The 26840-nt window shown below is 39.2% G+C and overlaps 5 protein-coding genes and 1 pseudogene across 7 annotated transcripts; 4 read left to right on the top strand and 2 right to left on the bottom strand.

Annotated features, from left to right (window-relative positions):
• Nucleotides 1-224: 224 nt before the first annotated feature.
• Nucleotides 225-764, top strand: LOC113564038 (annotated as a pseudogene).
• On the top strand, nucleotides 234-3589 carry LOC6541619 (protein rolling stone). Its single transcript, XM_001969227.3, has 4 exons — nucleotides 234-759; nucleotides 2271-2622; nucleotides 2746-2929; nucleotides 3000-3589. Exons 1-4 carry the CDS (start codon nucleotides 658-660, stop codon nucleotides 3187-3189), a joined length of 828 nt encoding a protein of 275 aa, XP_001969263.1. The 5' UTR covers nucleotides 234-657; the 3' UTR covers nucleotides 3190-3589.
• Nucleotides 3590-4953: 1364 nt separating this feature from the next.
• On the top strand, nucleotides 4954-14553 carry LOC6541782 (protein rolling stone). 2 transcript variants are annotated; one of them, XM_026979191.1, is made up of 7 exons: nucleotides 4954-5033; nucleotides 5779-5921; nucleotides 12143-12392; nucleotides 13339-13564; nucleotides 13642-13761; nucleotides 13820-14003; nucleotides 14076-14495. In XM_026979191.1, exons 3-7 carry the CDS (start codon nucleotides 12291-12293, stop codon nucleotides 14407-14409), a joined length of 966 nt encoding a protein of 321 aa, XP_026834992.1. In that variant the 5' UTR covers nucleotides 4954-5033; nucleotides 5779-5921; nucleotides 12143-12290; the 3' UTR covers nucleotides 14410-14495. The 2 variants fall into 2 exon arrangements, with proteins under 2 accessions (XP_026834992.1, XP_015015017.1); XM_015159531.2 differs by having other exon boundaries at nucleotides 4960-5097; nucleotides 14076-14553.
• On the bottom strand, nucleotides 8373-9190 carry LOC6541755 (sex-regulated protein janus-B). Its single transcript, XM_001969226.3, has 3 exons — nucleotides 9022-9190; nucleotides 8791-8955; nucleotides 8373-8727 (listed from the first exon to the last, which is right to left on the bottom strand). The coding sequence occupies exons 1-3, from the start codon at nucleotides 9071-9073 to the stop codon at nucleotides 8504-8506; spliced, it is 441 nt and encodes a 146-aa protein (XP_001969262.1). The 5' UTR covers nucleotides 9074-9190; the 3' UTR covers nucleotides 8373-8503.
• A 2909-nt stretch (nucleotides 14554-17462) lies between the features above and the next one.
• Nucleotides 17463-22576, top strand: LOC6541957 (adenylate kinase isoenzyme 5). Of its 2 annotated transcripts, XM_001969224.3 has the most exons (9): nucleotides 17463-18010; nucleotides 19518-19829; nucleotides 19984-20126; nucleotides 20474-20656; nucleotides 20754-20862; nucleotides 20953-21253; nucleotides 21321-21537; nucleotides 21653-21817; nucleotides 21885-22576. In XM_001969224.3, exons 1-9 carry the CDS (start codon nucleotides 17989-17991, stop codon nucleotides 22284-22286), a joined length of 1854 nt encoding a protein of 617 aa, XP_001969260.2. In that variant the 5' UTR covers nucleotides 17463-17988; the 3' UTR covers nucleotides 22287-22576. The 2 variants fall into 2 exon arrangements, with proteins under 2 accessions (XP_001969260.2, XP_015015018.1); XM_015159532.2 differs by having other exon boundaries at nucleotides 20754-21253.
• On the bottom strand, nucleotides 22564-26261 carry LOC6541887. Its single transcript, XM_001969223.2, has 4 exons — nucleotides 25733-26261; nucleotides 25362-25659; nucleotides 23084-24579; nucleotides 22564-22963 (listed from the first exon to the last, which is right to left on the bottom strand). Exons 1-3 carry the CDS (start codon nucleotides 26179-26181, stop codon nucleotides 23323-23325), a joined length of 2004 nt encoding a protein of 667 aa, XP_001969259.2. The 5' UTR covers nucleotides 26182-26261; the 3' UTR covers nucleotides 22564-22963; nucleotides 23084-23322.
• Between the last annotated feature and the right edge of the window lie 579 nt (nucleotides 26262-26840).

The raw sequence follows: 26840 nt of genomic DNA, 5'->3' as shown, positions 1-26840 counted from the left end.
AACGGTTCCCATCGACCCATTGCCCAGAGGGCGATACTTGCTATTTGACACTTTTTCGGCGGGCAAATGCTCCACATTACATTAAATTGAATTTGGTGGCGATGTCTCGCTATAAAGCATGATACGCCCGCAGTCAATGTGTCAATTCCCGGTAGTACACCGACTAGAATCGAATCTCGATCGGGTTGCGTATCGATCCAATCCGAACTGAACCGATACGATCCGAACCGATTCGATGCGACTCGATCCGATCCGGCATTCAGTCCGCCGTCTGAAGAGCTCGAGTGCGCGTGCCAACTGGATCAGCTGCCCAATAGCCCCACAGTCCCATCCCTCCGTACCTTAGAAGCATATATAAATATAACTTAATTTTTTCAAGATCACCGCAGAGAGCAGGGCATCGCTCCTTGCTCGTATTCGTATTTCGACTTATCTCTCAGTTCTCTCCAGTTCGGCGCTCGTGTCGGTCGTAAACATAACTCAAAAAGTCGGTGGAAAAAGTGGTGAAGTCAGTAGCCGGCTAAACGCGACTCGGGTCGGAAGTCTTCGCTCCTGGCAAACCAGAAAGCCCCGTCCACGCGATAAGGGTGTACATAAAAAGAAAAATAAATAAATAAATAAAACAAGTTGAATAAATACATAAGAAAATCATATGAAATGCAACTTTTCGACGACTTTTGCAAGAGCTTCAACAAGGAATTGCAAAGGGCGAATTTCGGCTTTGCGTACAATCGAGTTCATTTGTTCTACAGATCTCAGGTGAGGACAGTTTCACGTAATTTTCCCCCAAACACAACAGTCTTTATCGGTGCTGTTACAACTCAGGTGGTATCATGCGAGCAGTACAAATAGCAGTAGCGAAAATAAGTACATACACACATAGTAGTCACTGTCATTGGGGTGCCGTGCAAAAACTTCGTGTGAGATCACAGAGGCACGTGTTCCTTAAATATGAAAACCCAAGGGGTTAGTTGGGGCTTACTCAATGCACTTAAATGTTGTTCCACGGACAGAGATTGCCAAACTTATTGTTCTGCACAGACGACGGCTATCAGCAATTTAAGCAGATAAGTGCTATTAAAAACATCATAAGCGAGACAACCGAAAAAGTGAACTATTAAAAATTCCTGTAACAACAATATAACACAGCCTTAGGCCAAAACATAACCTGAGTTCCGTAGGGCAATGTATGCTTTTCATCCATTAGGAATATACACTAAAAGGTAAAAGGCGCTTATATACCAAAAGTTCATTAGAGTTTGCTCAACAAAAAGGGGCAGTTCACAGAGAACATAAAATGTTATGGTGAGAATAAACTGTACACGCAGGCATTGTTAATTAGTTCGTATTTAATTAGCACAGCTAAACTAAAAGCTGGGCTCTATACAAAGTTGTACTGCTCTAGGCAAATATCACACATAGAGCACACTAAAGTGTAACCCACATATAGAACTATGCTTTTAACCAACTGTTCATGAATGAAAGCAATCGAGTATGACTAGAAATTTGTACACTCATAAGCAAACATGAGAGTTATAGGGTATGCTACCACGTTAGATAACAATAATGTAGTTTGCAGCCCCCTTTTTGGCGATTCATTCTGAGTATAATCAAGAAAATACCAAACGGTTAAATTAATGTATGCATCAACATTATGAGTCATTTAAAAATCCCCAAAATAAATTCCCTTTAATTCGCAAAGTGCTGGAAACCTCGAATAGTTGTTGAAGCTATTCCCTAAAAGTGATTACACATTTCTAACGAATGAAATTCTAATCAAATCAAAATAGGAACCAGACAATAGTTTTGGCGCTTGCCATAAATTTCTTGGTAGACCTTATCAGACAGTAAACATGTCCATAAACCTCCAAGGAGGATCGCGTAATCTGGCGAATCAAAGAAGTTATTTCCGCAATGTTTAAGCTCTAAACAAATCCATTTGTAAAATACTACGCACTACCCAAATAGTGTGATCCGAAGGCGATATCAGTGGGACAGGCCCTAATTCCGACTACGTAATTGCGAATGATAAGCACTTAGCTGTCGTTAGCATATTTGTTTTCGCTAATCAACGCGGGCAAAGGTGTGGAATATTTTAATTAAAATATTACATGATCATTAATCGATGATCATGTAAGGGTCAGGCTGGGGCGCGCGATAAGGATTCGCTATCAATCGCTGCCAGAGCAACAATGTACAATAAATTAATGCCCATGTATAATATTAATAAATAATTTAATGACTAAAACTATATCATTCTCGCCTTGCAGTGGCAAAAAGATGAGACCAACACAATATACTTGCTCTACCGATGGATTTGGGCCCTGTTTTTCCTGGGCGTGTACATCATGTGCGTCATCGTTCAGTTTTGCGACGGAAAGTTCTTCATCTACATGACCAACTGGGGCTTCGGACTCTGCACGATCACCATGCTGATCTCCGCCGTGCAAGTCACCTGCTGGCACTTCGATGTGAGGAGCACCCGGAGCCTGGTACAGGAGTCCGGCCACAAGGCGGAGACCACGAGGGGTCTGAAAATCTACTGGTGGCTATACAACATGACCCTCTCGCTGGCTCTGATCATATCAACAGTGTACTGGGTGTTTCTCCATGGAAAAATGAGTGAGTATTGCCATATCTCCGCTTAATATACACTTTGTTTCGAATGGAACTGCTGGGAATGGGAGTGCAAGCTGTACATACCTTACTCTATTTTATTTGATTTTATTTTAATCCTATTTACAGACAAGCCCATGCGATTCCCTGCCATCAGCATACTCACCCACGGAATGAATTCTGTGATGATGATGATCGATTTCCTGGTCGTGGCATTTCCGCTGAGGATACTGCACATGGTGTACGCGATGAGTCTGGCGATATTCTTCTTTATATTCACTCTTATCTACCATTTATGCGGGGGAACAGATGAGTGAGTACTTGGAATATTACCCGTATAGCCCCGTATTTAAGACTGACCACCTTTCACTATTCTCATGCAGATTTGGCAATCACTATGTGTATCCCATTCTGGACTGGAACAATCCCAACCGCTGCATGGTGACCTTTGTGGGCATCTTCGTGCTCATCATGTGCTACTGGGTGCTGCTCTTTGGACTCTACAAGTTGAAGAGAATGTTCAATAGGGCATTCAGTGTGGTTTGGTCCCCTCATGCTGTGGGCCTCATATGAGGGACATAATACACGTTATAGACACCACGCACAGTCATGTAATATCACCTCATTGGAGCCCGCACATATACATATTATGTAACTACCATTAACAATCCTCCAAAATCGACGCTGAAAGGGAGTCGCACACTTGCATGCATTTATTTATATCTAGTATTTCATATTGTAAGTTTTAATCATCTGGTTCCTTAACACTGAATTGGTTTAGTTAGGTTAATTCTTATACGTTATGTTGTTATTGCGTATTTCGATTAAATAGTATAAATATGAAATTTGTTGAAAATACTCTGCCTAAGGGATAGACCAAGAAAATAATGGAATTGTATACAAATTTATAACGAATATCAAAAACCGGAAGAAACGAAAGTGAATAAAGAAAATGAGCCATAATTTAATTTAATTGTGGGAATCGAATTTATTATTACTACAGGCATGAACAATATTTTCAAGGTAAAGTGTAAGCGTTTTTGTAAAATTACTTTCTATTTATCTTTATATCAGTAATTTAACCGAATTATAAGTCATTCAAAATTTGAAAAATTTTTAGCAAGAGGTAAAATTTAATCTGCATTTTCAGCAAGTTTATATCCTGTTTTTAAAAGCTGTAAATAATTTTTTAATAAGTGTTTTTAATACCCTTTCTTGTTTTATCAGCACGGTAAAGGTTATTAGACCATTTACTGTGAAGTGGCACAGGTTGAATGACACAGAGATTTCGGTAACCGAAATACTTACTTTTTTCGCTTACTTTTTCTAACCCAAAATTCAAGACTTTTGTTGTTCTTCAAAAATGAAATGGTGACTAAGCTTTTTTCTTTGTAATGTTGCAATTGGAGCACAAATCCAGTTTCAGTTCAAAAAACGCTAAGTTCTTTCTAAATATTACGAAATAGAACAATTAAGACATTAGCAAGATCTGGCTTTTCTCTTTGGTTTTTACCAAGCTGTACCCGCAGGTAAAACCCACTTTTATGTGGCTGCAAACATTTGCCAAATAAAAGCACACACAAATGCACATATTTAGGTGAGCGAGTAATTAAGCCCAAAGTGGATAAAAGAGGAGGGCAAAAACACAACAGAGCCAAAAAGCATCCATCGTTTTTTATGGCTACTTGGTCGTTCTGCCAATACAATACCCGGACACTATAAAAAATAATGTCATATCAATTTGACAATTTTATTCAAAACATAAATAATGTAGAGATTATATATTATAAATAAAAAATTGTTGTTAAATTTAAGATGTCATGCGACAATGATAAACGATGTATTCCAAATAATTCTTTTTAGCTCGAAGCATTTTGAAAAAATTAATTTCTCAAAAATGCCCTCCACAGCTCAAAAGTTTCCAAAAATTAGTCATTTTTGGAAAACCCCGTTTAGGGCTTAAAAGCGATAAGATACCAAATTATCAAATCAAAAGCTAACTTTAGATGTTTTGGCTTGGGGCATAACCCTTTGTAATTAAAATAAGTAATGTATATAACATTTTTTTTTGAGTAATATTTTTGAGTTATATTAAAACGAAAATTAAATTCGCATTAAACCAAAATGCTTTGGAAAAGCATTGTGTAGTTTTAAAATTGATAACAAAAAACATTGGAGTAATAGTACTGCTGAATTATTTTCTCTGTTCAGCTTCTCTCTCTCTCTCTCTCTACTCTGCCGTACACTACATGTGCCAACACACCTGCCTGCGTCGACGTCGCCGTCGGCCGCGCAGCCGCTTACGATATTGTATCGTAATACGATATAAGTCCAGCCAAGCCACGATCAGTTTTGATTCGTTCTTCGCAGCGAGAAGTTGTGATTTTTCAATTCGCCCTGCGTAAATCAACTTTTTGGTGCGTTACTTAGTAGTATTAACATGGTTTTTGCTGTTGTTTCTATGGCTGTTCTGGTGCATCGGTGCGTGAATGTGAAGTGATCGGTGGGTGTAATACCCAAACAGACTACAAATCCACTCACAGCAAACAAACAAACCAGCTCGAAATGGCTAGATACCGTTATGCAAAGTTGTTGTTGCTGTGGTGACCCAAATAGAAATAACCAACCGGGCCAAAAAATAGACAGTTCAAACCAACAGACCACGTTTATAACCGACAAAGTACATGGCGAAAAAAATGAAGAAAAATGTGTGCTACCTGACAAATTGGCAAACTAAAAAAAAACCAACCAGCGAATATTGAAAAATAACTAACATTTATTTAAAGAATTCCTATTAGTGTGCTGTGTGCTCAGTTAATTCAAAAGGCAAATAAAAAAACTCAATCAACAAACTGAATACATAGCTGAAAAAAGTTATTCTAAACAAGGAATAAAAAATTATTCTACTCCATTCCATTCCAAGGCTGTCATTCAAATTAGTTATTAAATTTCGAAATAGGCACTCATCTAAATGTTTTAACTTGAATGGAAAATAAAATCTTGTCGGTGGTTTCTTTTAGTTCAAGGCCCTGCCAATACTTAACACACTTTTTTTATTCGCATTTCATGAAAGTTTGCGTTCTTAGATGTTAATTTATCTACTTTAGATAGGTTTTGCATGCATATTGACTCATTAGATTTACGATTCGATTGAAATTTTAGGCACGTTTCCAAAAAACGTTAATGAAAAAACGAGCCAAGTGAACGATTAAAAGTTTCCTGTGCGCCTACTTACAACAATCCCAAGGAGCGGCTGACCAATTTGGACAACAAAATTAATCACAGTATAAAGTGGCAGCTTGAAGGTGAGTTCGACCATGTAAAATCTGCAAATGCGGTCTAAATACACATTAAATCTTTAGAGTTAGATAATTGACCGGTATGCATTAGCAAACTAGTTAGTTGGCATTTTTCTGCGGCTTACTTCGGTTAGCTTGGAATTAGTAGCAAATACAGGCCATGCCGGATTTGTTTATATTTATATTATCACAAATGTTATGCATCTATTAGCACTTTAGTACTTGGCTTCCGCTTGATTGTCGAATGAGATAATTATTTTTTTACACTTTCAGTTATTGTACACTGACCTCGTTCAATTGCATAATGACCTATTGGAAAACCGGCTTTATTTCGTAACAGAAAATGGTCTTTGAGAATAAGGGGCATAAGTTGAATATGAGCTATATACAATAAACTGGATAAAGCAAAATGATAGCTAGTTTAAGTAAGAATTGAATTTAGCAGACACTCTAATCTATATAGTTGTATTTCTGAGATATTTTAGCCAAGCAAAGAAAATGGCAAAATAATCATAGTTACAACCCGCAGACTAATTATATTGAGGGCTTCAATCGCCAATCAGGATTTACCAATCGGTTAATTAACGTCTAAAAGTTGTCGATTAAAAACTCGAGAATTTTTACGATCATTTTCGATTGGCCTTTGGACCAAACTTTTGGACATCCACTTGAAGTCCATATGAAAGTCTCGGTCTCGATTGGCTATGATTAACATTAACATAAGAAACACTTTCAATGGCGTTGAACTCTTTTGATTTCACTTTCTATTGATGTGATTGAAAATATTGTGACCGCTGAATATATGACGTGTCTTATCTAATCGAGTGGATCTTGATGAGGGAGGTAGATATCATGGGAATCTAAAGACTTCGGCTTGCCATTCACTCGAGTGGTTTGACGGCATTCAAGACGAAAATTTATTTACACAGCTTGTAAAGGTCAACAAGTTTTATTTTTTAAGGTTCAATGTGGTACAACTTCAAGAGCCATAAGTCTGGTATTTAGTTCATTTCATTAATATGAGGAACTTTGATAAAGGGACTCAGTTATGCCTGAAAAAATTTATTGAACACAAAAATACGGAGGAAATAATGTTAAAAAAATATGATGAATAGTAACTAAATACTCAGAATAAAGTCATGAATAGTTAAACGAAACCGCCAATGTTGATAATGTTGTAAGCTATTTGGAAAAAAAAAAAATAATAAAATATTTATGAATACTTCATTTTAGCCTTACCGTTTCGTCACGCAAGTTAAACATTTGTAGGCTGAAGGTAGTTTTTGGCATCTTTTGTTGACGAAAATGGAGCTCAAGCGACAGTCGAAAAATCGTGTAAATAAAATACACACCAAACCAGACACCAAAATGTCTTGGCCACCAAAGCGGATGGCTCTGTGCTTGTTAACTGAATTAGCTGGCCTGCTTCCCTCACTTTTTAGCTCGTTAAAAAGATTCATTAGCGTGGCATGCAAGCAAGTTCAGGGACAATGAACATCGCACTCGAAAAATGTTTATATTAGAGTTATACTCTAGAGAAGTAATTATAATTTCGACGGGTATGGCGCCATGTTTGTGTAAAGCCAACGCGATTGCCGTGAAAATTATGACTGAATGCAATTTAGGGCCTAGTGTTTCGGTTAGAAAAGCTGTTTGCGATTCTGGTCTAGACCAAGCATATGCCGCTTTAATGAATAATTGCACGGTCTATTGATATTTAGCTTTTTATTTAGGCACAAGCTAATTACTGTATTATTGCATCACCAAATGATTTTGAGACCAAGGTTAAAGAAAAACTGGCTTTTCGAGCACTATCTTATCGGGAATGCTGAGGTTGCTCAGGTAATGAGAAGAAAAACAAAGTGTTTTATCTAGTCATAGGCCATTATGGCAGATTGCTGTAAATATTCTTTAGAGCTTAAGTACTTTATTAATTACTCAGCTCTTTTATTGGCGTCCTACCTCAAGGAATTTATTTACATTTTTGGACCTTAGTGTGCGAATAAATAAATTTATTGCGTAACCTTATATTCAATTTTTGCAATTAACAATCAACCCATGACGGGCAATATACAATACAATAAACTGCTGAGGGTCTCTCTTTCTGTTACCCCTGATGAAGCGAATAATTATTCACTGAATACATAATAATAGTGCGCTCGACGAAGCGAATGAACTGTGTGGTAAATTGATCCATAAATGATGCTACCCGCACCGCGCCAATTTAAATAATTATATGAATAGTCAGCCATACAATACTTGTATTATTACCACGATAAGCAGTCTACTTGGGTTTCGCATTTTGCTCACTAGCCTTTAACCTTTTTGGGTCAGCTTAATCTTAAAAACATGTTTATGGCTATGGTAATGGCTTAGTAGATAAACTAAACTAACAAAAATAGCACGAGCATGGGGCAAAAGTTCAGGGATACATGTTAAATGAAAAACCTCTTTACGTATAGTCAAATTAAATTCAAATTTATGTAATGCATGCACACAGTCGGTAGGACCAAAATTTTTCAAAAATAATTCGAACCAATAGTAAGTGTCAAAACGGAAATATTGGCCAGATTGAAAGTACACATTTTTTAGGGTTCCATTCCACCAGATTCAGCATCGATCTTGTGGTCGTTATAGATGGGTTGCAGTAGCTCACGGGCAGCTTCGTGATCGGCCTTTCCCAGGGCCTGGGATTTTCCGTAGAGCTTGATGTACTTCTTTTCCTTGTCGTGAACCAAGTAGCCACCTCCAAGACCCTGGGTGCACAAGCCCATCGCCTCAGCCTCTTTTTTCAACTCATCGTACACATCAACTGGGAAAATGGAAATGAAAGAATGGCTGTAACCTTAAGGTCATGAGAACTATCTCAACTCACGATGGTACTTGGCCTTGGAATGGCTACGAATCACCTGCTTGGCGCTGCCCATTTCACCATGGATGTAAACGTGGGCCATCATGTACTTGGACTTTCCACTTTCCACTTTGGCAACGGGAAACGCGACTAGACTTCGCATCGGCTTCTCACAATAAAGTCGAGCCACTAAATTAATAAATGTTCCATGTAAAATAGGATAACACACTGGACATTCGGTGAATGGCGACCCACCTTGCATCATTGGCCGCCAAATGGGCTTAAGAAATTTTCCAGCAAACTCCATCTCAAAAAATTTTTTTTATTTTTATTTGTGTACGTGCTGTCGACTATACTGATAATGAAAAGTGAACAAGTGAATAGAAACGAGCAAGAACGATGAGTTTGTTTTAAATGTTTACTGAGGTTCGGAAAAATGTGAGCTAACTGTCATTAACAAAATATAAGTACGACCACGAATAGATTTTATAAACATAAAATATGAAATGAAATACATTTCCATCGATGGTAAACAAATTTCGTCTTGTTAATATCATCAGATTGTTTAAAGGTTTAAATCGATCCCGTTTTTATACCCCTTACTCCTTGAGTAAAAGGGTGTACTAGATTTGTTGAAAACTATGTAACAGGCAGAAGGAAGCGTTTGATGTATGATGTGTAGAAAGTCAAAGAAATTAAAAAATGTGCTAAGGCTGAAGTTCCATACTCCATAACTCAACTTTCCTTCATCGGATTTTGAAGTGGCATACCTCTAAATGTTTCTGGCGAAATTCTCTAAACATCTGCATTTAAATTTAGAAATTTATTTTTTTTTGAATATTTTTGTAATTTTTCTGATGTATGATGTTGTAGAAATTCAAGCAAATTAAAAAATGTGCTAAGGCTGAAGTTCCATACTCCATAACTCAACTTTCCTTCATCGGATTTTGAAGTGGCATACCTCTAAATGTTTCTGGCGAAATTCTCTAAACATCTGCATTCAAATTTAGAAATTTATTTTTTTCAATTTTTTTGTAATTTTTATGATGTATGATGTTGTAGAAATTCAAACAAATTAAAAAATGTGCTAAGGCTGAAGTTCCATACTCCATAACTCAACTTTCCTTCATCGGATTTTGAAGTGGCATACCTCTAAATGTTTCTGGCGAAATTCTCTAAACATCTGCGTTCAAATTTAGAAATTTATTTTTTTTTTAATTTTTTGTCATTTTTCTGATGCATGATGTGTAGAAATTCAAAGAAATTAAAAAATGTGCTAAGGCTGAAGTTCCATACTCCATAACTCAACTTTCCTTCATCGGATTTTGAAGTGGCATACCTCTAAATGTTTCTGGCGAAATTCTCTAAACATCTGCGTTCAAATTTAGAAATTTATTTTTTTTTTAATTTTTTGTCATTTTTCTGATGCATGATGTGTAGAAATTCAAAGAAATTAAAAAATGTGCTAAGGCTGAAGTTCCATACTCCATAAATCAACTTTCCTTCATCGGATTTTGAAGTGGCATACCTCTAAATGTTTCTGGCGAAATTCTCTAAACATCTGCGTTCAAATTTAGAAATTTATTTTTTTTTAATTTTTTGTCATTTTTCTGATGCATGATGTGTAGAAATTCAAAGAAATTAAAAAATGTGCTAAGGCTGAAGTTCCATACTCCATAACTCAACTTTCCTTCATCGGATTTTGAAGTGGCATACCTCTAAATGTTTCTGGCGAAATTCTCTAAACATCTGCGTTCAAATTTAGAAATTAATTTTTTTTTTAATTTTTTGTCATTTTTCTGATGCATGATGTGTAGAAATTCAAAGAAATTAAAAAATGTGCTAAGGCTGAAGTTCCATACTCCATAACTCAACTTTCCTTCATTGGATTTTGAAGTGGCATACCTCTAAATGTTTCTGGCGAAATTCTCTAAACATCTGCGTTCAAATTTAGAAATTTATTTTTTTTTTAATTTTTTGTCATTTTTCTGATGCATGATGTGTAGAAATTCAAAGAAATTAAAAAATGTGCGAAGGCTGAAGTTCCATACTCCATAACTCAACTTATCTTAATCGGATTTTGAAGTGGCATACCTCTAAATGTTTCTGACACAATTCTCTAAATATCTGCGTTCAAATTTAGAAATTTATTTTTTTTTTAATTTTTTGTAATTTTTCTGATGCATGATGTGTAGAAATTCAAAGAAATTAAAAAATGTGCTAAGGCTGAAGTTCCATACTCCATAACTCAACTTTCCTTCATCGGATTTTGAAGTGGCATACCTCTAAATGTTTCTGGCGAAATTCTCTAAACATCTGCGTTCAAATTTAGAAATTTATTTTTTTTTTAATTTTTTGTCATTTTTCTGATGCATGATGTGTAGAAATTCAAAGAAATTAAAAAATGTGCTAAGGCTGAAGTTCCATACTCCATAACTCAACTTTCCTTCATCGGATTTTGAAGTGGCATACCTCTAAATGTTTCTGGCGAAATTCTCTAAACATCTGCGTTCAAATTTAGAAATTTATTTTTTTTTTAATTTTTTGTCATTTTTCTGATGCATGATGTGTAGAAATTCAAAGAAATTAAAAAATGTGCTAAGGCTGAAGTTCCATACTCCATAACTCAACTTTCCTTCATCGGATTTTGAAGAGGCATACCTCTAAATGTTTCTGGCGAAATTCTCTAAACATCTGCGTTCAAATTTAGAAATTTATTTTTTTTTAATTTTTTTGTAATTTTTTTGATGTGGTGTTGTATGAATTCAAGGAAATTAAGAAATGTCCCAAAGCTGAAGTTCTAAACTTCATAACTCAACTTATCTTAATCGGATTTTAAAGCGGCATATCTATAAATTTTTCTGTTACAGTGCTCTAAAAAAATTTAGAAAGTTTTTTGAAATTATATTGTAATTTTGTAATTATTGTAATTATTTTACTTGTATACTCATTTTTTGGTATTATACCCGCTAGTAGAGTAAAAGGGTAGATTAGGTTCGTTGAAAAGTATGTAACAGTATATATATTCATGATAAGGATCAATAACCGAGTCGAACCTTATCCGTACAGGAAGTACAAAAGCTAAAATGTTGAGATTATTACTTTTTCCCCAATTTCTACCGATATTCCAGAAAATGTTGAAATTTCTCGTTTGCTGAGTAGCGGGTATCTGATAGTCGGGGAACTCGACTAAATCATTCTTGTTTTGTGTTTGAATGAGCTCCACGACAATGTATAAGCTCTTCATATTATATTTCATACAGCAATCAATTATTACATTCTTGCGTGTTTATAAGAAGGAAATAATTAATGGTCCGAAATGTAATTAATTAAGTTTATTTTTCTATTTAAAACTGTATTTTCCAACTAATTACAGCGAATCGTGATAAGCAATACACAGCTGCGCGGAGAATGGAAACGCTGAGTACGATTGGGATTGCATAATCGAGCTGGGAATCGCTGCTTTCACAAAAGCTCCAATCCAAATATAAAGTCAGGTTCTTAAGGGCTCAGGAGCTAACGAGATGAGCAAACTACAGGTGATCGTGCACCCCGTGAAGAAAGAGTTCCAGTGCAAAAGCTGCGGATTCGACCATGATACGCCCGATGATTTCGTCAAGTCCCAGGTAAAAATGCACTCAGGGGATGGGTCAATTTAAATAGTTCAATGAAACGTTGACGACACTACAAATAATCGCGTCCTTGGGCCTACGAGAAAAACGCCTCCACTCGACACGCACCTGAGCACCTGAGCACCTGAGGTGTGCTTCTGTTTGCTTTGCACTCAGGTCAATGTACACGGTGGGCATGTACAAGTGCAGGCTGTCGTAAGCTACGAGACTATAAGATAGTTCTAGGGATTAATCTGGTTACTCTTGGTGAAGGTCTGGGCTTACTCGTATATCGCTGCATGCATGTCTCGGATTGAAGTGCGAGCTTACTTTGTTATAAAACCTTAGAGTGACATGTGCATGCCACACGGATTTTTCTGTTGGATCACACATTGAAGTATTATGAAAATTGCTATTTTTATACCTCACCCAAAAAAGTGCCAATTTGTTTTATAATACTTAACCGAATCGAATCGAATCGAATGGAATCTCCTCACCAAACGTGAAATACATTGGCCGTTTTACCGTTTTGTATGGGACTCACCTTGAGCATTTTTAATGACTTCTTTTATTCAGAGTATCAACAGAATGAGTGGGCTCTGGATACGAATATACTCGTATATGTACAAACTGATATATATGACAGCACACTTTGACTTGTGTACACCGATTGCTCTTGCATTGTAAATTACTGTATTGAAATATTCATAAGCAGCAAGCCGTTACAAATTGTGTGGCAAGTCAAGTAAAAGCAATACTTTAAACATGCGACAGGTACAACAAATTGCGCTTCCCACTAATGGTGACCTTTAACGCTTCTAATATACAAATTTTGAAAGGTTCGGTGCAGTACTAGCTATATAATATATTTATCCGAACAAAGGTATACAATTCCTCTACTGGGCAGAATTTAAACTACTAAAATGTTATTTTAGTTTTAATATTTTTGTATCCATTGCAGTGGCAGTCATGTACCAAGAGCATGGCCTATTTGTTTTATCGCTGGTTCATGGCCGTGTTCTTCGTGGTCGTGGTAATAATCTCAATGTGGCCAGAAGCAGACGACGAAAGCAGTTACTGGCTCTACTTTATCTACATGACCAACTGGGGCATCTGGATGTGCATGTTGACGAACGTCTTGGGAGCTGTTCTAGTCACTATATGGCACTATCATCCAGAATATGCGGGTGAGTTTGACATGGCCATTTGACAATTTTATAGGAACCAAAGAGTGTGCTGATATACATGGTCTTACATTCCCCAGATAAGCTGTTGAGTATGAGGAGCTCCTTTAGCTTTTTTAGATTGTACTGGGGTATGCACATCATATCTTTGGTCTTGTCCATCGTCATCACCATCATCTACTGGAGTATTCTATACGATGGTGAGTTGTTCTTGCACCAAGTTCCCATTTATCATTGACTGGTTTTCCCTTCCTTTAGCTAACGAAAGCGCTTTGGACGCCACGAATGTACTCACTCATGCATTCAACTCGATTTGCATGTTCATCGATCTGTGGATTGTAGCCCATCCTCTGCGGTTGCTGCATATATTTCTGCCCGTGGTATTTGGAGTTGTGTTTGCCATCTTTTCCTATATCTACCATTTGTGCGGTGGCATTAATAAGTGCGTTTAACATTTCAAACCGCAACAAATGAGCTCTTATTTTAAGATACGACATTCTCCATATACTTGCAGGAAAGGAAAGCCTTATATCTACCATGTCATTGACTGGAGCAAACCTCAGAACGCCTTCATCACGGTCGTTGGCGTACTTATTTTGTCTTGTTTCATTTATGTGCTGCTTTTTGCCTTCTTCAAGCTGAGATTATTCCTCCATCGACGCTGTAGAAATGCTAATTTCGTACTGCCCACCAGTGCGAAATCAAATGGGCAAGCTAATGGACTAGATGACAAATCCGGAAATGGAATACAGCACTCACCATCTCGCATATCAATGGTACTGGGCAATTTCGCTGGCTATGAGAACCAGGCTTATTTGCCCACTGGCGAAGTGTCAAATAAAAGCTAATAGTTCAGTGCACAATTAGTCGGTAGTATTAGTCAAATCAACTTGTAGAATTTATGACCAGTGATATTATATTATATTGTTTTGTGTTAAGTAAATAAATTCGTTCTCTGGATTATTGTTGCTTAACGGCATTTGAACGCAAAACACGGTCTATGTCCTTCGGGGGAATCAATATTTATACTTCAACAAAAAACATGCTCAAGAATTCTGATCAAAAATTCAAATAGTGCAGAGTTCGAGCAGGAAAGCATGAATCTACCCAATAGCCTTCGGGTTTTTCAATTCGTTTGACACGCCCGCCTTTGGGAACTTCACAGTTGATAATTAAGAATTTATATCTGACCATATCAGGATGGCTCGCGGTACATGTGCACCAAGAAAAATTCGAGGCCAATTAGCCTTTCAGTGCGGCTGAGTAAGAGATGTGTAAATATTTTACTCAAGCTCCTAATCACAATTGAATGGCCGCATTAGCCCAATTAGGCCCTGAAGGACATTGTTAGTAAGCCGTCAAGGACTGAAGTAGTTCTGATAGTGGGGCATCTATTAATAAGTGCTCGCAAGTGCCAAGAGATTTTCATTGCTTGTTTCATCTAACTATATAAATAGATAAAATGTTCGCCTTATGAAACTGCCATTAAATCAATTTTAAAGAACCCTTTCTTTTTAAACAAAATCAGTTGTACCTATTTTGGGACTCGAATGTTAATTATGAAAAAGGTATATTATTTAATATGACGTACTGACATATCATCATTGGAAATAATTATTTAATTCAATTTAGGTTGTATGTGTCAGACATTTTTATTCGCCTTATGAAACTGCCATTAAATCAATTTAAAAGAACCCTTTCTTTTTAAACAAAATCAGTTGTACCTATTTGGGACTCGAATGTTAATTATGAAAAAGGTATATTATTTAATATGACGTACTGGCATATCATCATTGGAAATAATTATTTAATTCAATTTATGGTTGTATGTGTCAGACATTTTTATTCGCCTTATGAAACTTCCATTAAATCAATTTAAAAGAACCCCTTCTTTTGAAACAAAATCAGTATCTATTTTGGGACTCGAATGTTAATTATGAAAAAGGTATCATTGGAAATAATTATTTAATTCAATTTATGGTTGTATGTGTCATACATTTTTATTAGACCATCCTCAAATAGTTTTTTGGATTGCAGCAGTAATTCGATTGAAGGTATTTTCATAATTTCTCATCCTTTCAACGCACTTTACGCCAACAAAGGGGCTCCTTAGCCAGTGTCCTTAATCACAGATGTTCGGTTCGAGTTGCTTAACCCTAAGTTGGCCGCCCCGTCTGCCACTGTGTACACACGTTGGCCAAAACGCGTAGCCTTAATTAAGCCTGAAAAGGGGATTTAATAGCCAAAGGACCCGCCCAGAGGGCCCAAGGACGAGCAAGGGACACGAGCTGCGGCTGTTCCCCTGTTCCCCTGTTCCCCCTCCCCTGTTCCACCGCTGTGTTCACTGGTGGCCACTGGTGGTCATTGCCAGGATTTGCCTTACGCATAAGCTGGAAAAGCAAACCCAGGACTGCTGGTCAGGTGTGTGGGTTCAATGTCAATTGCTGGGTTGGCTGGTGGTTCGTTTTGGTCAATTCGGCTGTTGTTATCTTTGTTGTTGCCGTCCTTGTGTCGACGGCACATGACATGTCACAAATTCCAACAAATTAGGCGTCGCATCTGTGGTTGTCCATGGATCGATATGACACCAATTTGATCGATATGAAGTTTCCTTGAGCTTTGAACTTCTTTGAGTGTCCTTGACGGGCCTATTCCTGTTCCCACCTGTTCCCTCGCCCAGTGTCCACTTCATAAGACCTCCAGCGTATCCAATCAAATTTTAATCGAACACATTTTGGAAACATTGACAGCTGTCCACACATTGCGTCTAGTCCTCCCCCAAAAAAACGAGGTATCATTGAACTGCAACCAGAAGTGAGCTAAATAATTAACGCCAATTAATAGTGTGAAATATTAATTGAAGGCACGCCCACTGCACAACACACAGCCCAGTGTTCCAATTCCCATCTACTGTATAAGGAATACAACCCTATGTTACCTCTCCCCCTGCCCCTCTGAATCAGTTATCAATTTGGGGCTCTTGTCACTGGGGGTCGCCATGACTGCGCCATTTCTCTGCCATCGAAGTCATGAAAGTGATTCACAATGAACATACTCGTAGCTTGTGGCAGACTCATGATGGGCGAACCCTTTTTCGGAAAGTACCAAAGGACATTCTTGTAGGGCTAGTTTTATCATGTCTGCCAATTAAATTAAATTTTGATTAGTTGTTTACTAATAATTAATAATAATAAAAATAATAATTATTATTAATAATTAAGGTATAAAGTTCTCACGAGGAAGCAATTCCCTAACTTATCTAAAATATAAAAACTATTAAAGCCTAGTACCAAACGCTTTATATATCTGAATTGTGATACGCCAGCTAAGTAATAGGATAAATCGATAGGATAAAACTAAAATCTTGCGAGGCTTATAATATATATATTACCAGTAACTATTTTGTTGAACCACATGAACGGGTATATAGCCTCTTGACTTGAACAGCTGCAAGTCGAAGGATTTATTTACACCTATGTCCTATGGAAACGGAAGGCTTACCGCCAACAACAAGCGGCAGCACGGAAAGCAAAACAAAAGCCGGGAAAATGTTTTAAAAACCATGCCACATACGCGAGAGCCCACACACATGTGTGTAATGGAACGCACTGCTGCTCCCAGGACACAGGACACAGGACACTTTGTTTGGAGCGCATAAACAAATGGCGCCCCATGAATGACACGGACATGTGAGGTGGATTTCAGATGGGGGCACTGAGGTGGTCTAAGGTCGTGCGTGAGACTTCCAATGGGCCAGCACAAGGAAATCCCGACCACCCACGCCAAACTGGAACTGCACTGGGGGTTCGAAACTGCTGGAACCGCTGCTCATAAAGTATTCATTAATTGGAATAGTGACCAGGGGAACCGGGCTCGTACAGCTAAAAACCGAGTCAGTTGTCAATTCTGAAACTCAGTTTCGTTTCGGACGTTCGTCGAGGTGTACGTGCTCGGTTTGTTGAACCGTTGAACTGTTGAACTGCTGAACTGTGGCACACCGTGCAGCACTCGGCAATCGAAAATCGGAAACCAAATCGGCCGAGTTCGCGGCTAATGCAGGAATCAAAACACCAAAACCGGCAACGTCATGTAGTTCGTTGTGGTGCGTGCTGCCGACGATAAAGCGCGAGAACAAGTATCCCAGAGATACCAATAATAAATGTACACATATTTATAATATACATCGGGCGAGTACCACACACGGTAGTCATGGACAGACGCAGTTACAGAGTGCAAAACTTTTGTGGAATTCTAAAAATTTCCATTGAGAACTGCTCCTGAATAGCACGCTACTACTACTTTTTATTTTTAACGAGAGATAATCATTTTAAAGTAGAAAGTGAGTGGGCTCGATTGTGTGGGTGGGGTGTGTGCGGTAGGGAAAACACTATTGCGAAAATTCAGCTATACTGGCCACCGAATGGATAATGGGTATTTGTTTAGACACAGGTGAGTAATGCCACATGCAGCAGATTTGTAATCAAAGATTAGCACTGCCTCTCCACGGCCAAAGATAACAAAAAGAACCCTAATGAGTCGCGCAGGCGAACACGACAGGTGAAACACAGTATAGAAACTTCGTGGGTCCTTGTGACCACGAATTTTCAATAACAATGGGCAATGGGTCCCTTTAGCTGATCGCTGGAAACTATGAGCTACTTTGTAGCATACTTTTGGGATACCGTCTACACCATCTTTGTACCTTACCTATGGTTTACGTATGTGTACATAAATTTGTAACAAAGCTAAAATATATTTAAAAACAATGTAAGAACTTAAATATAAATGAGCAAGGCAGTCTACATTTTGGAACCCCATGTCAGACGTAACTCTTTTTTGTTTTTCGCCCCGGTGACACATATAATTGAGCACAATTCAAGAGACAGGTACAATTGAAATTACTGCAATCACTTTGCTTCAAATTTATTGAAAGAAAAAACAATTATCTGTGACAAAACGCTGCTTTTATATGTGTATACATAGCGTTATATCAAAATCGAGACCTTGCCCAACGCTATAATTTGTATCGGAACTTGGACTCTTTGGCCTCCATGGCTGCCAGGTCCTTGGACATGTTCGTTGACCACCGAAGCTAGTACACATAAATCCTGAAACTAGCGTCACTCACAAAAAAAAACAACAAAAGCAGCACGATAGAAAAGGGAAATCCCCGAGACGAAAAGGGATAGCAACAATAACAAAACATGTCAATTAAATAAAACTGCAGGAAAATCAATAAAAATGTCACAAGACCGAACTGGTTCCGCGGTTGGGAAAACGTGAAAATTCAATGGGGAAATTTAGAGCGGTATGGGTAGGATATTGAATGCTTTGGAATCGCTATGCCGCAGCTGATTTTCCATGAATGAATTCAGCGGTGACGCCATTCTATACTAAGCACGGTTGCCATACAATTAAATAATTGTTAAACATGTTTTAATAATGGGCTTTGCGATTTGTTTAGCTCCCTGGCTCCAAGCCGCCCATCGAGTGCGTGTGCTTTCTGTCACTAATTTCCTACTCCTGGCAAATTGCTTCCGGCCTCGGTGAAGGCTGGCTAATGGCTAATGCCAACTTGGCACGTTATGTCTGCCCTTGCCTTTTTCCGGTCCCCGGTTTCCTTTCGCTAACTTGCCAACACATCCGGTTTCCGGTTGAAAAATTTCTGCGCTTTTGCCGCAGTCAACTGTTGCTTCTACTTGGACTTAAAGCAGTCCTTTATATAACAAATTATATAACAAATGATGTGTTTCTCGTAACTTTATGTGGGATAACACTCGAAGCATAGGTAGATTAGGTAACTCTACTTCCCCACAAAAGCTTAAGAAAGATACAACATGTATTGAATGGTACAACAAAAGTCTTCCCATTGTAGAATATGTTGTTTTTACTATTTTTGACCGATACAATTTCATTCATTTGCATTCATTTAAAACCATTTAATTTCATTTGCTAGATGCCAGCGCGGCACAAGATACCGGCGAACCAGGCAACGATTGGAATCTTACACGGAATCGAAATGGCCAAAATGCTGGCGATTTGGAGGCCGCTGCGGCGGCAGGACGAATGGGTTCTACCAATGTCGGCGCTATCGATATGCAAAATGCTGGAAAAATCAAATTCGATCCGCCCAAAGTGCCAGTGATATTTGTTTTAGGCGGCCCCGGTAGTGGCAAGGTCACCCATTGCGATACCTTCATGCAGGAGCGACGCGGCGTAACGCACATCAATATGATGGATCTCCTCCAGCAGTATGCAATGGGCAATGGTAAGATATAGCATATGGGGTTCTACAGCCAGGAGGTGCCTAAAAGTATGCTTTAATGGAGCGACAGTCTAAGAGCGCTCTGCCTTATAAAACAGTGATGCATACTTTTAGACACCTTAGCCGTTGGCAAGTCTAAAGATTGATTTCCCTACAGACATGCAAGACTTTTCGCAACTGTCGTCGAAAACCGTCACTGAGGTGCTGATGTTGGAAATGAAAATGGCTCCAGCTGCCAAAGCATACCTGATATCGGGATATCCACGCTCCATGCGCGACGTAGTCGAGTATTCTGAAAAGGTAATTTTCCACCAGCTCACCCAATTATTACCAGGCCATTTCGGTTGCCGCACACACTTTATTTGCCCAGTAAATTGCTGCCGTACTATTTCAACTAATTAACTGGCAAATGGGTCGCCGACAGTGTGTTTATTTGGCCATAATTCCCATGGATTTACACTGTCTCCTACATTATATAAGCAAGTGCTAATTGGACAGACTTGGTGCAAACGGCACTTGGGGAGTCACAAGCACATGGCGTTAACTATGGTACATAGACCTATCATTGCACAAGTAGGACATAACAATTTGGAGCCACAAATAGAGCTGAATCTTCTTTGATTGACTTCTTTCTACTTCCATTACAGATTCAAGTCGTGAATGGCGTGATTCTAATATCCTGGCGCCAATCGGTTCTGCAGAAGCAAATCGATTATGGAGCCAAATTAGGTCATGTAGTACTCTCCTTAGCCAAAATGGAATTAGAAAATTTCTTTAAAAATGTGATGCCCGTCGCCGATTATTTTGATCAGAGCGACATGTTGTTGGCCGTAAGTGAATATAGATATTGCCCTGGTACTTAAGTAACAGTGTGTTAAATCAGACAAATAAATAAATTAACACACTTTTATTTACTATTTTCTACAGGTAAATGGCGAACGTGCGCCCACAGAGGTTTACAAAGACTTTCGCACCGCTGTCCTCGATATACTGAGCACCCTCGAGAACCAAGAGGCCGTGATGAATGGAGTTACAGGTATGGGCAGAGGGATACATGATATACCCGGCAGTATAGTTAGCGTAGACACTGCACCAAGTCAAGCCCAACAAGGGACTCAAATTGCAGAAGACAGCGCGGCCAATGCCTCTGAAACTGCGGGAACCGTTTTGGCCAGAGATTTGGCAATCGAACGGATGGATGGTGGGCCAAATGGGGGCGTGACAGCCCTGAAAACGGGCACCACCAGTGCGGATGATGACAGCGGTGTTGTGGTCACCCAGCAGCCAAAGTTGCGCCAGGCTGCTGGACCAGATGAATTGGGATCGGACCTGCCACCGATTATCTGGGTGATCGGCGGTCCGGGCAGCAACAAGGCCACACTTTGCCTCAAGGCTGTGGGACTGAATCCTGGCTGGGCTCACATCAGGTATGTTGCATTAGTTAAATAGATAGTACATAAATAAGTTTGCATAAACTGACATTATTTCCTAAAGCGTCGGTCGTCTTTTGCGCAATATCACGGACTCTGCACCACGTGCCAATACGGAAAGCTTCGCCGTCAAGGAAGCCTTGGCCGCTGGGGATATGGCCCCGGAGAAGTCGCTGAATCAGCTCCTGGAAACCAATCTGCGCCAGCTACGAGATAGAACTGGCATTATCGTAGATGGGTATCCCAGAAACCTGCAGCAAGTCAAGTACTTTGAGAATAAGGTAATCTCTACGGTGGCTAAATCCTAATTTATAAGTTACCCTACTGGTTCGTAATTGGTAATTGGCAAATGCTCAAATCATTTGTATACTTTTTACTTCCTTTTGTATTGTTTAGTACAAACAACGACCGCCAATTATCCTGCTGGATTGCTCAAAACTTCAGTTAGGCAGAGGACGTATAGATGACACGGTGTCCTCCTTTCGCCGCCGCTTGGAACTCTTTCGTGAGCAAACTCTGCCCATGCTTAAGATTCTGGATACCAGTAATCGTTTGCAGATTGTAAGTAACTGAAGAAACAAACAGAATATAAAAACTTACTTTATATAATATTTGAATGTGATGACAGGTTGATGGAGACACGGATAGTCCATCTGTGCAGCGTGAGTTTGAGCGTCTCATCCGGAATCACATACAGCGTTTGTTGAACAAAACCGACGATATAGACGACTCAGCCAACTTGGGTAACCAGATGATGCGGAACGAGCAAACGGATGCCATTCTCCATGATCTGGAGACCAATGTGCCGGGTGCCGTGCCCACGATTAGTCACCACGTGAGCATGATGAACGGCCATCTGAAGAGTCGCGGAAGCGCCTTGGGGAGTGGGAAACCCCACGGCCAGATGATGAACGGACATGTTCCCGGCAGACCCGGAACCGGAACCGGACCAGTTGGCCAACCAGTACCCGTTGATTTCCGGCACATGCTGGAGGAGGCCGAGCGATATCCGGTCGACTCGTATATGTAGATGTGGACTCACAGGAATCCGCAGGACAGACGGATATCTAAGTTTTATAGTTTTCTAATTAGCCTAGACTAAGCGTACTGTGTAATGCCGGTTTGTGGAATTGTCGAAAGTGGACCAATGCGTAAGTTAGTCCGGCTAGATTAAGAGTTAGAAGAATTCAATTCACTACTTTACTTCACTAGACGAGTACCAACTTAGCCTAAGAGTGCGTTAGGGGCAGCCGTTAGAATGTACGATTTCAATAAAATCTTAAGAGAGTCGAAAGTTGCTCAAGGAATTATTAGTTGTAATCTATAATTTTTCAAGTTATTGCTATACTTTGGTACACTAGTAATTTTCCCAAGTGAGAGTGGGCACCTCATGAATTGAAAATTCCATAGACTTATCATCAAGACCTCCCATCGGATGTTGCATTTTTCTTTTAATTTTCCTCTCCTTCGGATTGTCCAAATCGAGTTTGCCTTTCTCCTTCAGTTGCTGATAACTCTCTAAAATGACTTTATTTTCGGCATCTTTGCTCGAAAAACGCTGAATCCTATCCGAGTTTGGACTTTCCCGATTGCGGTGTTGCATAAAATGTTGGGCATGTTGATTGACAACGTGGATTTCAACAGAGCCAATCTGGTCAACGGGACTTTCTAGCCTGGCGGGACTATTGTGATTGCACCATATAAATACTAAAAGCATGGCAAAAAAAATAATTATAAACTTCCTAATCTTGATATCATACCTTGTATCATTTTAAGTAAATATTTTCTGACGAGTGAGAAAATGGATGTTTGATGTTAAACACTTACTTATGAAAGGCTGATGCGATCGGCCAGAAAGGCTGACAACTTCACCATTGGACATTCCATACTGGGAAAAAATTACAGAATAGACTGGCACTTGACATATAATATATGTAGGTGCAGCATGAAGGACTCGAAGCTAAACACCATAATCAAATAAATCCAAGGGAAAAACTAATATAAAGGTTTTACAACTAGTTTAAACTTTATTTGCTATTTAAGAAACTGTACTAGTCACGGTATTATCAGTGATTGAGGGCACTGAAGCAGATACAATATAGTTTTGCGATCTTATCATCGATGCATGTGGAGTCCTCTTTGTAGGAATTCGTTCTGCTGATTTTCTCCACATTTACTTCAGCATATTGGGTGGAATTATGGTAGACCACTGTGGCTTGGAAGTCAGCACTGTTCTGTTTCACTTTGAACTTAATACGATAAACGGCAGTTTCTGTTTCCTTCAGTTCTTGGTGCCAATCACTGTCCAGACCCGTTTTTATCTCAGTCTTATGGATATAGCTTAGCGTCAGATTGCTGCAGAGGCTGGTTAGGTTCTTTTGAACGAAATACTCGTTCATTCGATCGATCACACTGGTGGCAATAGGAGTGGTCCAATCCTGCCCCGATATAAGCCTGAAGGGTTCGCAGGTGCACCAGTGCTCCTCAATGCCCGCCTCCGAACAGGTACGACCCTCCGGCAGGGGATAGAACAGCGACTGGCAGGTGGGGCAGTCGAAGGACTTGGGTAGCTCTCGACCATCTGGGGTACCCCCAATCTCTATGATATGTTTCAGCGTATTGTGGAGGTCAAAGTTGGAACTAAGCCTGTGCTGATTTAACTCCAGTGCCCTCACATAAGATGGATATGTCTCACGGAACCAGGGCGGCAGATATATAAACATCATCGGAAGCCGCTCCTCCAGAAAGCCCTCCTTCAGACGGGTCAACTTGCCAAATCTGTTACCATGGTCGGCAAAAAAGATCATTATCATTTCCTCAAAATCCCCATCCTCATGCATATCTAGCAGATCTCCCAGAACCTTTTCTTGCATGGACGAAGGTATAAATGGATCGTCGTGACTGAAGTGATTTGACCAGAACATTCCCCAAATCGGTCGATCGTGGACAAAACGTTGCGTGAACTGTATGCCATAGTCGTAGATATAACGATTCGCTATCCTGCGCCCCAGACAGTATCGCATGAAGTCGTGTTCCGGCAATCGGTACACATCCATTTCGGACTCCAGTGCCCTAAGCATAGGTCGAAAGTAATAGTCCACCGGCTTCTTGGAGAAGCCGGGCTTTAGGTAACTGAAATGATTCAAGTTACTCTCGTCCTCCGCGTATCCAGTCAAATAACTGGCGTTCTTGAAATACTTCCATATCATTGGCATCTCGTCCAAGCAGCCTTCCTTATCAGTATCGCAAACATGTTCCTTGGCCGTACCGGCCGAATATCCACTGAGAATAGCGAGTATATTGGGAAAAGAGTTGTCGCCCACCTGAAATCAAAATGTTGTAACTTATATTTGTTGTGTTGTAGCCAAAATAAATTGAAACTAAAAACAGGGGACAATTCTAGAGTCCAGTTTCCCGACTATCAGATACCCGTTACTCAACTAAAAATTAAAAAATGTTCAAAAGTGTGGGCGGGACAGTTTTGGTCGGTTTGTGGGCGGTAGAGTGACGTGGCAAAAAGTTTTTTGGCAAACCGCTAGAAATTTACATGACTAATACAAAAAAATCAAAACATTTTTCAAAAGTATGGGCGTGGCAACTTTGGGCGTTTTATGGGCGGGGCAACATCATTTAACAAACTTGCGTTGCGTTTATGTCTCTGGAATCTGCTTTCGGCTATAAAAACGAATGACGGGTATAAAAATTTCTATAATTAGCCAACATGTCAAATATCCAAGCTTTCGACATCTTAATAATTATTTATTTTAGCAATGTCAAACAAGTAGACAAAGATATTTACTCTCGACGGGGCTATTGTTCATTGGCCTTGTTAAAAATAAAATGTGTAACGATTGAAACAGGTGTTTAAGAATGGGCCGTTAAAACAAACACCAAAGCGGCATTGGCTCCTCACAAATAATACTTATTAAGTCAGTTATAAGATGTTAATATGTACATATATATTGTTAAAGTATATACATATATGATTCTAATCAATGCAGTTCATTTGAAAATGAATTATATTTATAGACTGCGAATTATATCAATTCTTGACAAAAAATTAAATCAAGCATTCGCATGACAGAGAAATATCAAATATTCCTACCTTGTTGTATCCTTGCATCTCGTACCATCCTGGGCCTTGTAGAAAGTGAAAAACTTTGGGCATAGTGCGGCGAAAGTTTATCCGGGAAAGGGAGTCAATACCGTACATTATCACACTTGGCTTTCGAGCTGCCCTGGACTTTTTGAGGTCCTTGGGCAACGGCCGGTGCTGGACAAAGGTGAAGGCGTCCTTCTGGAGGACAACTATCGGATCCTCAGCAGTCTGGCACTCGACGATCATTCCCTCCACATGGAATGGCACCTCGTAACCACTCGTGAAATACTTTTTGCCCTTAAGACTACGAAGCATAAGAGGATGATTGGATATTGTTTCTTCAGCGAAAAAGGGGCTCAAGCTCCCACTTGTCTTACTTGTCGTAGGTATCTGCATGATTTCCGTATTTGATTTCGCGGTAGAAGCAATTGTATTCGGCGTCTGTGAAATTAAGCAGTTTTTGAGCGACTTCGTCGTCAATATGCAAAACATGCCGCTTAATAACTTTATTGTATTTTGTCGATATGAGATCGGTCTCATTAGAGCAGGTGACTAGTGTTTGTGGTTTGTATAACTTCATAGCTTCGTCATTGAAAGGATCCACATAGGGTATACGGCACTTGGATGTTTTCACATAGAATTTCTGCGGCTCAGTCTTTTTCGAAACTCGCGAAAAGCGCGTTGTAGGCGGATAAATTTCACTATTGTCATTCGAAGACGTTTTCGATAGATATATTACATAAACCACGATGGACAAAAGGCAGCAAAAAACGAGGGTTTTATACAGCGAATGGCTGTAACAAATTCGTAAATCCATGTTCTTCATTTGACCACATACACGACGCTACTAAGACGCAGTTGAAGAGAATACCCCTAAATAAGAATATGTCTGGCTTTCTTAACATTTCTTACGAATAAACCACGATCGTGCTCAAAAATTTATTACCGAGCCCACACCCGAACTTCTTTAGCCATCGGGCTGTCAAAAAATGGAATGTCAAATGTGATAGTGATATCTTTAAAAAAGGTCAGGCTCGGGAATTTGCGGCAAACACCACGTAGAAGCTATTTAAGTTCAGTTCGATGAGTTCACTCAATGCACTTTTTAGACAGAGTGTTTTTAAAGTTAGATAAGCTTTAATTGTAAAATTTCTGAGCTCTTCGCTTGACCGACCGTACTTTTATTTATCTACCGACCTGTCAACGCTAGTCATTATGTTACAATTATTTACAACCCAGTTGTAATAGCTTCCGCAAGTCCATTTTAAAGTTGAAAATTTACCATACCGCAATATTACCATCATTATTTGATGGATAAAAAGGTATGATAACAATGTTATATTTCTCTATTTTTACAAATTATATTGCTGAATATATTATATATAAGCTGAATCCTATCCGAGTTTGGACTTTCCCGACTGCTGTGTTGCATAAAATGTTGGGCATCTTGATTGACAACGTGGATTTCAACAGAGCCAATCTGGT

This window comes from Drosophila erecta, unplaced genomic scaffold, assembly GCF_003286155.1.
Source record: "Drosophila erecta strain 14021-0224.00,06,07 unplaced genomic scaffold, DereRS2 tig00000055-arrow-pilon, whole genome shotgun sequence".
In the NCBI taxonomy this organism is placed as follows: domain Eukaryota; kingdom Metazoa; phylum Arthropoda; class Insecta; order Diptera; family Drosophilidae; genus Drosophila; species Drosophila erecta.
Note: the sequence above shows the minus strand (reverse complement) of the source record. Positions and strands in the feature narration are given on the sequence as shown.